General features: G+C 37.7%; 1 protein-coding gene across 2 annotated transcripts in view; it reads left to right on the forward strand.

The window, feature by feature from the left end:
- Positions 1–13,629, forward strand: part of SLC44A1 (solute carrier family 44 member 1) — a 207,384-nt gene that overhangs the window by 159,735 nt on the left and 34,020 nt on the right. The window contains exon 16 of one of the 2 annotated variants that reach the window (XM_081238424.1): positions 925–3,294. The exons of the other annotated variant lie outside the window; for it this stretch is intronic. Coding sequence (XP_081094550.1) covers positions 925–948 — 24 coding nt within the window. The 3' untranslated portion in view covers positions 949–3,294. Of the gene's footprint in view, positions 1–924; positions 3,295–13,629 lie in introns of those variants that run through there. 2 annotated transcript variants of the gene reach the window in all.

Genomic DNA, 13,629 nt, shown 5'->3' on the forward strand with positions numbered 1-13,629 from the left:
TTTGATCTCTAAGAACAATGTTTTAAGTGGTTCAGAAAGTCCCCATGAGAGATGTGTGAATTGTTGCTCACAGGATAATTAAATCTTTCAAGCATATCAGTACCTCTAAATCTGCTCTCTTTCAAAATATGCATGATAAGAGTTGACCCGTAATACCACCACCATCTTGTGTGTGTCCCTAAATAAGTACCTGAGAAACTCCCTCCTAAAGTTTGGGGATTGGTAGAATTTACGATTGCTTATTTGTATTTGCTTGGTTTAATTCACATGTTATTCCCATAGATGAAAGTTCTGTTAACAGCGTCATAACTATTTTGCTGCATCTGTAGAAACACTGCTGTTCGATTTCACTGTCTGTCTCCTTAATGGGATAGTTTAATATGGGTTTTTTTTAAGTCTATAAAATAATGTTTAGAAAAATGAGGTTTAAATTTTTACATTTGACAGGGCATCACTAAACTAAACATAAGTACTTCCAGTTTTCCTCTTAGACTTTTTTTTTGAGAGAGCCTCACTAGTTAAGGAAACTTTGAAGGTTTGTAAGGTCTTTCTATAAATCTTTGAAAATTATTTTAGAAAAATTTACCAAATGTGATGTAGAGGTGTAAGAAAGAGACATCTGGCAATCTGCTCGCTATCATACAAGAAAAACTTACAGAGAAAATGGAGGGAAAAACCTGGGCACTATAGCAACATAGACTAGAGATGAATTCTCTGCATATCTCAAAGATGACCCAGAGCGAAGTGTGACTTTCAACAGTCACAGGAATTTCAGCCCCTGGAATTTAGGTTTGGGGGAGAAGGATTCTCAATCCATTTTGCTTTATTGCTGTTTGTGACCATCTGTGTATTTGTAACATCATTCATGATCTCCTTTTAATGGTAATTGTCTAAGATTATACTCTGTATGACTTTGTTTTCTAGGCTTCGGGAGCAAGTTCTGCTTGAACCTAGCCGACCGTTATGGAACCCATTGACATTCCAAAACAATATATACACATAACTATGTATTTGTGTGTGTGGGTGTGTGTGTATATATGTATATGTATGTGTGTATATATATGTATATGTATATACACACACACACATAATCAGCCAAAATCAGAGAACAGGAACAGGGATTTAATACCTTTTTTATGCTTATTTTTGTCAAACATGTACTCCTTTCATACGGGTGGCTTTTACAAGGCAACTGCCATCATTTAATGTTTTCAATTGTAATTGTCTTAATGGAAATGTTAAGATTCATATCTGATTAACATTTTTAATAACTTAGAGGAGATTTTAACTTTAGTTATTTAAATTGGGTAAAATTATTGTACCGAATTCTCTGTCTAAAGTTTATTCAAGGGTGATTTCCCTGATATGTGCATAAAATCAAGACCTTATTTTACTGATGCATAAGTCCTAGGGGGATGAGACTAGGCATATGCTTTCAGGTAAATAAGGAGTTACTCCATTCAGTTTTCCCCAATCAAAGAAGCCATGTCATTTTCCTTTTAGAAACATACAAGTGGACCCAATATGGGAATTTTCGTAATAGCTCATGCATTTGTCAGCCAACATTAAAAAGTAACCAACTCCTCAGGTATTTGTAGTTTACCCTAATGCTTCTATAAGAGAGTAGGTAAAAAAGGAAAGGGTAGATAATCTTTCTTATGCAAACTTTTCTCTTATATTTTGTCTTTCTTTCATTTTGACGTTAGTAGCATCCTCCACACATTTGTGTGCCTGATTTGAAAGAAGCTGGGGTACCCAGCAAGTTTAACCTTTAAGTTTCTGTGTATAGGTTTGCAGACTAAGTAATGCTGGAAGGAATAAAAAAAGGAGAGAAACATGAAACACAAAGCATTGAAAATTCCGGTACTTGGGCTTCTGCTTCAGAGGAACTTCAGTGGCTTAGGGCTAAATGGCCATTTTATTCAAATGCTTTTGCTATAAACTCTGAAAACATACTGGCAGGTGCTCCTCTCCTTGGCAATTCATTAAGTATCCAGAATTCTACAATGTTTAACTGAAGAATTGGTTAATGTTTTGATCCTCAAGTGTTGAACGTTCTTTGTGTTTGGGGATGGGTTTTGGGTTTGGGGGGGTTTTTTAATTCCTGAAGCTTACCAGATATGAATGGCTAATATTTCATTGTTCTGCTTATTGTAATGGTGAATGCTTTAAGAAAAAAAAGTGAATTTGCTAAGAATAATTCATGATCTGTTTATGCGATAACTCCTTTTTGTTACAATTTTTTTAAAAAAAGCTATTTTTGTTAATGTAAAGTAAATATTTCAGAGCAGATTTTTTAAACTTATTGCACTAAATATAGGCTCTGTACAAAAAAAAAAAAAAGTCTCAGCATTTTATCATTCCATGGAAGGAGAATCTTTTGAAAGAAAGCATTGCCTCCTACCAGAATTAGACAGTGAATTAGACCGGTATTATGGAAATGTGTACAATTAATGTCACTAGGGCTTAATAAGCAGCTGTTTGCTAATGTGCTTCCTTTCAAAGGGTTGGACCTTTAAATTGCTGCAAAAGGTAAATTGTATTTTTTTTTAAGTATCCGTGTTCTTTACTCTAGCTAGGCTAAAATTTGCTAAATGCCTCGGTTCCTTTTCAAAGCTCATGTAATATTTCTGATTTTTCAGAATATTTGCAATAACAGTCCGGAATTTTTTTTTTTTTTAAAGAAACAGGAGCTCACGTCTTGGCAAGATCACAGAAAACAATATTGTGAGAGTAGCGATTTTGAAACAATAATTCTCCAGAAGTTAACATTCTAACATGTGATGTCACTAAACGATATCATTGAATTCTTTTATATCATTTGAAATGGAATAAATATAATTATGTAACTAACAATTATCCAAATAGGTGAGAGAGCAAATCATGTAGGAAAATTCAGACTACCTTCTGTTTCATAGCCACACAGATTGTGGACATTAAGAAACATTGGGAACTAAATTTAGGATTGGCAAAAGTATGGAAGTTGGGTATCAAAACAGAAGACATTACAGGAGCTACTTATCTTAGGAGGTGTCCCTCCAAAGTGACCTGGTGGAATTCTTGAATTTGGAAATTAGGTTCTACTCACTTGGCCATCCCAGCACCATGGACTCTTGCTGCTCCCTGTTCCATATGCTCGCAATCTCAGCTGTTTGGAAGCCACCAGGAATGCTTTCTAATTATCATTTGCAACTAGAACTGTAATCAGAAAGAAATTTTGTATTTTTGTATAACTTGATTGTGTGCCATTTTATATAACAGGTCCTGTTTTACAAATAAATTTTGTTTTACTAACATTGTGTTTAGAAATTATGATCTATGTGTAACCATGTCATTTGAGTTCCAAATTAATTGCCAGGCTGTTTCCCCTAAGTGAATATGTGTGCCATATAGGTAGATATATGCAGATATGCATATATATTACACAGACACACACAGAGAGATATTTGACTTATAGACTATCACTCTCTCAGGAGCTTCATTCGTTGATGCAATTCAGAGAGCCTCACAGAGGCTTTTAGCGATATTTGAAGGTTTTGAGGCTATGTTTGGATAGACCTGCTGCCGCTGTCATTCTTCGTCAGCCGTTCTTCAGCTGGCCCTGGGCTACCTTATTGCTATTCGCTCACTGCCTCCATCTCTGCCCAAGTGAGAAGAGATGAAGGACAAAAATTATCTGTGAAATGTGGTTACCTGAATACTTTTATCAACCACTGACTCTGTGTGGTGGGTTTTGTCTTTTGTCTGCGGTGGATCTTCAAAATTGTGTTCAGGACGCCTACTTCCAGAGTTACAGTTAGCATCCGCGGTTGTCAGTGGTGATCACAGTGAGAAGAGAATCGTGATCGTTGCTGCCATTGGAAAATTAAGGTTCTGGTGCCTGATTTAGACTTTCTAGGCTCCTGCCTCAAGAGTAAGCTCTGCCGTATATGATATGGAAGGGAAAAGGTTATATTTCAGTATAAATCCAAGAGACCCATCTTCTGTGGGAGGCTTACCAGTACATTAGGTAAACATTAGGAATTTAGCTAGAGCACTGAGATTGTATAATCTCTGCACGGACAAGCACAGCTCAAAGCAGGCTCTTCCTTTAAACCATTTAATGCAATGTTTAATGTTTAAGGATCAAACCTTTTAGCCTATCCTATAGCATAATTAAGTCCTAAGTTACTGCAATATAAGTAGCTTAACTGTGTGTTGGTTCCTAAACTTTTTGCATAGTGGTTGAAGAGGGGGCATTCACTGAGTCTATTTAAAAATTAAGCTGGAAATAAGTTTTTCCTTTGTAGAGATGCTCCCTTACTCTAATTTTGTCATTTTTTCAGCCAAGGGCATTAAGCTGCCAGTTCCCAATACCACTGACCTCAGTATCTGCCAAGGGCTCCCTTATCTTCCCAGAGCAGTTTCAGGATTTCACCCAAGTAGGGGGTGGTGAGGAGGTGACCCCTTTTATAGCAGTCCTGAGCCCCTTGAAACCAGAGTAATGCTCCTCCCACCCTCTCCCTTAAAACATCTACGGAAACTACAGGCACCAGATATTTGTGAGGCCATGTTAGTGCCCTCAAGACCCCGACCATTTCCACCAAGCACCACTAATAGCTAGCAAAGGCCATTTTAAGAGGTCTCCTGGCCTTCAAAGTAGAATTCTGGGGTCAGTTCTAAAACCAGAGCTGCCAATTATGGTGACCTGAATGTTTTATTTTATTTTTCATCAGTAACCTCACTTGAATTTTTGGAGTTTCCAATAATAGCCTTTAATACAGCCTCTGAGAAGTTTCCTTCAGAAAGGTCTTTAAAAGTTTTCACCTTTCAGTAAGTTCTCTACTGCGTTTTTACCACTACTTAAAAAAACAAAAACAAAATCCTCAGAATCTGGAGGCTTATCAATGCACCTGCCACAGTTAATCTCTGTATTCTTTTCATATATTCCATCTGCTAGATAAAAGTGCACTATAATGGCTTGCCTAGAGTTTTTAAGGTGTGGTCTGTGAATATATTGGAAAATTGTGGGTTCGTAAGTAAATGCATAAAGCAGAGCTTTGTGTATTATATAATCACAGTGCAGAATGCCTTTTGCTTTAAATGCATATTCATGTATCTTTGTGTACTAAGGAATACATGTTAGCCCATTTGAAAAGTAGGCACTCTTCATATACAGTGGCTACTTTCAGAATAAGCTCATCTTTTTTTTTTTTTTTTTTTTTTTTTGGCGGTACGCGGGCCTCTCACTGCCGTGGCCCCTCCCGCCGCGGAGCACAGGCTCCGGACGCGCAGGCGCAGCGGCCACGGCCCACGGGCCCAGCCTCTCCGCGGCATGTGGGATCCTCCTGGACCGGGGCACGAACCCGCGTCCCCTGCATCGGCAGGTGGACTCTCAACCACTGCGCCACCAGGGAAGCCCTAAGCTCATCTTTTTAATGACACATATCCCAAATTGTGAAAAAGCAGGATGCTTGAATGTGCCAAGAGAAAATATAAAGCTAGCAAACTTAGAAAACAAAATAAAAAGCTAAACATGTTGTACACACCAAAAAATTTTAAATAGCACACTTTCCCCCATTCACGTTTCATAAATTTGAGTCAAATTCTTATTCTCCAAGTTTCAATTTAAGAGGAAATTTTTAATCCAAGATTTAAATCTTTGAAGACATCTTTCTTATAAAAAACTTCAATGCAGCATTTTTAAACTTGAGAATTTCTGTGGAAAACCTTTCTTTTCTATGGAAATACTATAGTACCCTTTCTTCTGCCCCATCTCCTTGATTTTTATATGTGTAAAAAAAAGACAGATGATGCTTCCATTTCAGTATCACATGAACAGCTATCACTTTTCTAAATTAAATGAGCAGGATTTAAGTTGGATATTTTTTAAAGGTATTCATTAGTAAACTTGTGGAAAAGGTATACAATTGTTAGGGACCCAAATATTAGGCTATTCTCTTCAGTTCTGATACTCAGTTTTACAATATAAATGATTTCCTGAGGAATAAACATTCTAGATCAGGGAATTCAGAATAGTAAAGCTTTCAGGTTACTCATGGTCTAGTCAAGATCTAGCTGAACATGAAAACGTTGTAATTTCCAAATGTTTCAGAAATCTTTCATTTTTATTTGCTAAGACCCGAATTTAGTATTTGATATTCAAAAGCATGTTCTTAATCTTTTGAGGGGACCAAGGGCCCCTCTGAGAAGCTTATGAAAGCAATGAACTACCTTTCTCTCAAAGTCACATAGCCTACTTAGGAACATTTAAAATACTAATAGAATTTCGTGACCCTCAGACTGCCATCCTCCACCCCGCCCCCATCCCCTCAGGGCCTAACAAACACAAGTCTGAGGCTGCTCTAAAGTTGGTTTGATAATGTGTTTTGAAATAAAGTAGTGATTAGGCCTCCACTGAAGATACTTTTAAGATGGTACTTACCAATTTCAGACCTGGAATCTTTTTTTTTTTTAATTGAAGTAGAGTTGATTTACAATGTTGTGTTAATTTCTGCTGTACAGTAAAGTGATTCAGTTATATATATATACTTTTTTAAAATATTCTTTTCCATTTTGGTTTATCATAGGATACTGAATATAGTGCTCTGTGCTATACAATAGGACCTTGTTGTCTGGAATCCTTTTTATAACTTGAAAACTTTTAGTACCAGCTTTGAAAATCAAAACCACACTAATCTGAATGAAAAACAGGACGTCAACACTGAATCTTCCAGACAGTAAGATTTCTTTGCTTGGAGGTGAAAGGATGTATGTGTCCTATGATGAATTTTTGGCAAGGTACCAAATTATTTGCAATGGACAAGAAAATCCAAGAAGAAATGAATAGGGAATCCCCGTAATTATCCATCTACCAAAACACTAGATTCTTTATTATTGTCACTCAGCTGTGACATCTGTAGCATAGTGTTATCAGTTAGATCACTGTCTAAAAATAAATCTCCGTCAACATGACCAAGAACATTTGAAGATGGTGATAAATTAGCAAACTTACCATAGTCCATAGTTGACAAAAAATTTTAAGTGGAAAGTTGGAGGAGCAGATGCTGGGGGGACAAATTCAAAAGTTATTTTTTTCTCCTTCGTAAATCAGTGAGGTGTTCCCTCCTGTTTTGAGTGTTTTCTGGTCACAATTAGAGCAGCCTTGGACCACTGCCCATGGGACTGTGCCTCCACTCCCCCCATCCACATCACCTTCCTTCTTTAGGGAGCATGTGGGTTTCTTCACATTTACACCTTACTATTAGGTAAGCTTGCTGCAACTATATGGAGTGTCCTCTGGGCCCTTGAAAAAGCAGGCAGACATCCTTAAAGGAATTTGAGGTTTTTTAAGATTTGATTCCAGGGGGTCATGACCTATAGTCAGACATCAAATTATTACCTACATTTTCAAGCTGAAGAAAGCAGTGGAAATGTCCTAAATTGGCTGGTGAAGAAAATAGAAAAGTCAGCTCTCCTCCCCACCCCCCAACCCCAGAAGAGCTCTATTGAACCTTCCACAGTAGCAAAGGAAGAGACCACAGGTGGAAGTTCCCATATTGGGTGGAAAGGGCCTAAGTCCGATGTAAGTATCTATATTTGATGTCTTTTTGTCATAGAAGTGTATGACCTAAAGGAAATGTCCTGACTTTCACATAGGAATCTGATCCACCCATCCCATCAGCTAGGAAATTAGTTTGAGTTAGTTATTTTCTGAGGAATAATGTGTTAAACCATTCTATGTGAGTAAAGTAAGCATTGAAAAGAAAACTTGAGGGACTTCCCTGGCGGTCCAGTGGTTAAGATTCCATGCTTCCAATGCAGGGGGCGCATGGGTTCGATCCCTGGTCAGGAAACTAAGATCCCACATGCTGCACAGTGCAGCCAAAAATAAATAAAAAGAAAAAACAACAACAACAAAAAGAAAACACTTGAGGAACGAATGGACACAGGATTGGAGTGAACGTCCTACCAGCATCCTGTAGACCATTCTACCTGCCACTAGAAAATGTGAGCACTTCCTTCATTTACCACATGGATCACTAAACCAGGATTGTTTTCAAAAATTGTATGAGGTGATTCATAGGAATGAAACAATACTAGGACAGCTTTGGGACTGATGGTTGGAGACAGAGACTACTGAGTAAATTTTCCCCTTCCTCTGGGTTCTAGCAGTGTTCTCCCAGAATTTTTGGCCCTCTTGTTTTGGCTAGTTTTGATTTTCAAAGACATCACAGGGGGAAGTTACCTTTCTTCTACTATATTGCCTTAGTGCTACTAGATTATGTTGCTGTTGAGGTTCTCTTGATTTTGTCCATCCTATAAAAGGGTACTGGGAGCTCCATAATGAAGTTTCAGTTACACTGTCTCAGAATATTCTTGACCATTGAATGCACTTCTAAAGATGTGGTACCCAGTGAAATAAATTCAGGAGGTTGTTAGCTGATCTGATTTGCTACAACTAACACAAGAGTGGGGAGAAAAGTGTAGAGGGCACCTAACAAAATGACAGGGGCTCTGGGAAAACAACCAAAGACAAAAGCATATCTTCTGAAGACCAAAGGTCCAACTTTAAGTACTTTCTGGCACAGCCTTCCTGAACTCCTGAGTTTAGAATAGGCTCCTAGAATAAAGCAGCCAAGTTTGAAAGATCAGTCAATGCAGAGGGACCTGCTCTTCATCTCTGAGGCTCTGAGCCTAACATCCTGTCCAGTCAGATCCCATCCAGTGTATGGGGTGATTTGAACAGAAAATGCCCATCAGCGTGTTCTGACATCTCACTGCTGTGAAATCCAGCATGAGAAGTATATTGTGGTGCCACATATTTCTCAATCTGAGGCCTTTTTTGTCTTTTTGGGTTTGTTTTGTTTTGCTATTTGCATCCTATTTCACGGTGTCAAGATGAATTTTTGTATCATGTCCGGTCTTTGTCCATTGCAAAGTATAGGATCATGGTTAAGTCTTCCATGAATTCCCTGGTTCAGGATCTTTTACCTTAGCATTATTTTGAGTTTTTTTCTTATTATTATTTCTTCATTACAGTGTCACTACACTGTATTCAGGTGGGGAAACAAACATGTAGGTGCTTGAACATGCCCCGCAGACATGGTCATAGCCCTGTAGTATTTGTGACTGTCATTATTGACACAGTGCAGACTTTACAGAGTGTTGTGCTCTCAGAGGACTTTAAAAATATGTATATTAAGCAATTAACTTTCTGGAGTTATCAAATCTTGCTGGGAAATTAATTTCCAAGAGCTCTGAATTGGATGGAATTCCATCTGGCTTCAGAGTACAATGAGCCTATATGAAATGGAGCTTTGAAATGTTTTCCTTGTGCAGAAATATGAACTAGAAAAAAAGTGCTGATCTAATGCTAAGTTTTCTGTGTAATGACTCAGTTACCAGAATTATAACGAAAACTGTATTTTAGTCTAACAAATGTATAGAATTTTTTTATGTAATAAATAAAATTTTATAGGAAAGAATGTCATTGTCTACTGTGTTGTAGCACTTTCCCATGCCCAGGGTGGTGATGAATAGTGTAGGGGAGGGAAAATAATTGTCCCCCCTACCCTTCTGAGTTCTTAGCTGTGCCTCTGTAATAGAAGACACATTAACAAGAGAAAAACACACAGAAGTTTGTTAACATGTATACCTCAGGTATGCATGTGAGATACCCAGGAAAAATGAGTAACTCCTCTAAGTGGCTTAGAATTCAAATTTAAATACCATCTTAATAGGGAAAGGGGAGAGAGGATGTAGGCCTCTTAGGGCAGAGTAAATGATTTTTAGGAAAGATTAATGGGCCCTTAGAGGAATAGCTGGGCGGCATGATAGCTTATGGCAAAGTGTGTCTGGGTGTGGTGTCGACTTCTAGGCTCTTCTTCTGTGATAAGAGTCAATCTCCCCTGGTTGATGAAACTCCTGAGAAGGGGATTTATGACATTTGGGTTCTTTTGGGAGAATCTGTCTAGGGAGATAAGGAGAGTTCAGAGAATACCTCACCCCCATTTGCTGTTTTTCAAGTGCCTTCAGCTCACAGTAATACAACAAAGTGGCATTTTTTTTGAGGTGGCATGTCCTGAACTCCTGCAGTCATATTTGGGGGTGGCGTATTCTGCTATGCTGCAATAGAAAGTGATTGTGGGCAACATCTTGTTTTCAGATTAGGTCAGTATGCTGCAAGGATGCCCTGGAATTAGCCAGCTATTTCTTTCCAGCCTCTCTCAGCATGTTCTAGGATCCCTGAAGTATGAAACATAAATGTACTAAATAAAACCTAATTTCCAAAGTACAAAGTTCATCCACTGCCCAGCCAGGCTTCCTAGCTGGAGTCTGAGTCACTCTGTGAATGCTAAGGTTGCAACTGAATTCAGTCATCAGGCAGAGAGGAAAAAGCCTGTTAGATAACGTTTACCATGGAAATCGCTCGTTGTGCTTGGTACAGTGCCCTGCACATAAATTGAAGCCTGGATCTGTGCTAAGTTGGTGAGTTGGTGAAACTGTGGTGTGCCATAATTTAGGCAGTAAATTATGGAAAAATCAAGCTTGTTGATTTTTCAACAAGCTTGAAAAGTTTGGAAAAATCAAGCTTATTTAAAACTAATCCTATTTTAAATGATACTGGGGACTAAGAAAGGGATGTTCTTAAGTGGAAGACCCTTTGCAATACCAATAAATCTCTCCCAATTTGTTTTTTAATTTTGGATTTTTCTTGAGAGGCTGCTGTACAGACTGCTTTTCATTAGCAAATGTGAGTAATGCCCAGATCGTAGCCCTAGTTGTTTATCTATACCAGCTTGCCAAAAGACGTTGTTAGAGAACATTTGTGAGGAGTCCTCAGACATTACAGGTGTTTGAGATACTAAAGAATGTTAACCAATCTGGACTGTTAATTCTTCTTGGAGGCGTGGTCCTGATGCAAATGTACACAATTTCTTGTTCCATAGACCACCTGGTGATTAAAGAGCCTGTGGAAAGCCTCACATCTCCTAAAAGGTACCCAGATATTCTTTTTCTGTTTGGTTATGAAAAGTATAATCTGTATTCAATCTCAAATTTTAGACGATAAAGAAAAATCCAGAGGGTCTCTTTTAAGAGGCATACTGCTTGTGCACTTTAGGATAATATATAAGTTGTGATTGAAATTTCAGCTTCAGATAGTGCTCAAAGCTCCTAGAGGTGTCAAAAGTTTCAGAAAGAAGCCAGCATCCTAATGAGGCCCTCTGGCCTCCTATTTTTGACCAGGTGTTGTGGAAGTAACCCACAAGGCCGGGCCTCTTCACATTATTGTTCATTTTTTTCAGTTGTTGCAAGTAGCAGTGAAGGTAAGGAATACTTTGTGCCTTTAATTTGGTATTGTGCCTCCTTTACTGTCCAAATCCTGAGAAAAATAATTTTAGAAGATATACCTAGGTTACATACAGGAGTCCAGAAAAAGCAAAGCTAAGCTATTAGACCACTTCCTGGGCTTATCAGCAATTTCAATAGAAGTCTTAGAGCTCTCTAGGTAGTTATAAGCTCCCTGGCCGTTTATGTCAGACCAGAGAGGCGACAGTAAGGAATTGCCTTCAAGGCAAAACAAAAGGGCTTTCAGTCAACCAAACTCATACTCTAACCTCACACTTGGAGACAGGATATTAGGAGTTTGTGTTTGGTCTATTCTCTCTGCCAGAAGGGATTCTCCCAACTTACAACAAGAAACAATTTTAACACAAAAATTAAAAAAAAAATTTTTTTAAAAGCAGGCATGTGAAAATTGAGAAAAGGAGATTAATTGTATAAGAAACCATAGGCTGCACATAAAACTAAACTCCAAGTTTTCTGTCAGTCCTACGAAGAGGAAATCAAGACAGGTACATAGTTTTATTTATTTATTTTTTAACATTTTTATTGGAGTATAATCGCTTTACAATGGTGCGTTTCTGTTTTATAACAAAGTGAATCAGCTATACATATACATATATCCCCATATCTCTTCCCTCTTGTGTCTCCCTCCCTCCTACCCTCCCTATCCCACCCCTCTAGGTGGTCACAAAGCACTGAGCTGATCTCCCTGTGCTATGCAGCTGTTTCCCACTAGCTATCGGTTTTACATTTGGTAGTGTATATATGTCCGTGCCACTCTCTCACTTTGTCCCAGCTTACCCTTCCCCCTCCCCATGTCCTCAAGTCCATTCTCTAGTAGGTCTGCATCTTTATTCCCATCCTGCCCCTAGGTTCTTCATGACCTTTTTTTTTTTTTTTTTAGATTCCATATATATGTGTTAGCATACGGTATTTGTTTTTCTCTTTGTGACTTACTTCACTCTGTATGACAGGCTCTAGGTCCATCCACCTTACTACAAATAACTCAATTTCGTTTCTTTTTATGGCTGAGTAATATTCCATTGTATATATGTGCCACATCTTCTTTATCCATTCATCTGTTGATGGACACTTAGGTTGCTTCCATGTCCTGGCTATTGTAAATAGTGCTGCAATGAACATTGTGGTACATGACTCTTTTTGAATTATGGTTTTCTCAGGGTATATGAGCAGTAGTGGGATTGCTGGGTCGTATGGTAGTTCTATTTGTAGTTTTTTAAGGAACCTCCATACTGTTCTCCGTAGTGGCTGTATCAATTTACATTCCCACCAACAGTGCAAGAGGGTTCCCTTTTCTCCACACCCTGTCCAGCATTTAGTGTTTATAGATTTTTTGATGATGTCCATTCTGACTGGTGTGAGGTGATATCTCATTGTAGTTTTGATTTGCATTTCTCTAATGATTAATGATGTTGAGCATTCTTTCATGTGTTTGTTGGCAATCTGTATATCTTCTTTGGAGAAATGTCTATTTAGGTCTTCTGCCCATTTTTGGATTGGGTTGTTTATTTTTGGTACATAGTTTTAAATGCCCAATAAAAAGAAACATTAAATAGGACTTCAGCAGGAGGGGCTGGGCAGGCATTAAAAATGTTGTAATCTTTAATGACTTGAAATCATATCTACAATATAGTCAGTGAAAAGGGGGATAAAGCAGTATTTATAGCATGATCTCATTTATGTAAAAATCAATATTTTTATACATTTTTAAATGACTCAAGGTATAATACATGCTCTCTTAACCAAGCCTGTGGGCACTGGTAGCTGATCGGTTCATAGAAAAATTTGGTTAAGGAGGAGAATCTTTATAAATGAAATGTTTTTTAAAACTACAACAAGTAAATAATCATTGGCCAAACTTTGGCATAGGTATTATTTCTATTTATGACTCTTTGAGTCCTCTGAAGTTGTCTATTGTCTTTTTTTTTGGCAGCATTACATACCAATAATGTAACCACCAAAAAATGTAAAACTGTGAAATACTGGTTTCTTTAAAACGGATCAAGAATTTAGAGAAGCTAAATAATGATGCAAGCTGAGTATAGACTCCTACATTTTTATTTCTTTCCAATGTTTATAATTCTCATGTACACATAATTTGAGTAATATTTTTAGTATCTTATCTTTATAGAGTCTTTCCAAAGCATTCAACTTACTTTTCTTAGAAATTACTCTCTTCATACTCATTGTTTTTTATCAATATACATAATATTTAAATAATCATACCATTTGAATAACCACTGCACCTGGCATAACATATTGGAATAAACACACCTGACT

Source organism: Mesoplodon bidens (assembly GCF_964165515.1).
Source record: "Mesoplodon bidens genome assembly, chromosome: 6".
Taxonomy (NCBI): Eukaryota; Metazoa; Chordata; class Mammalia; order Artiodactyla; family Ziphiidae; genus Mesoplodon; species Mesoplodon bidens.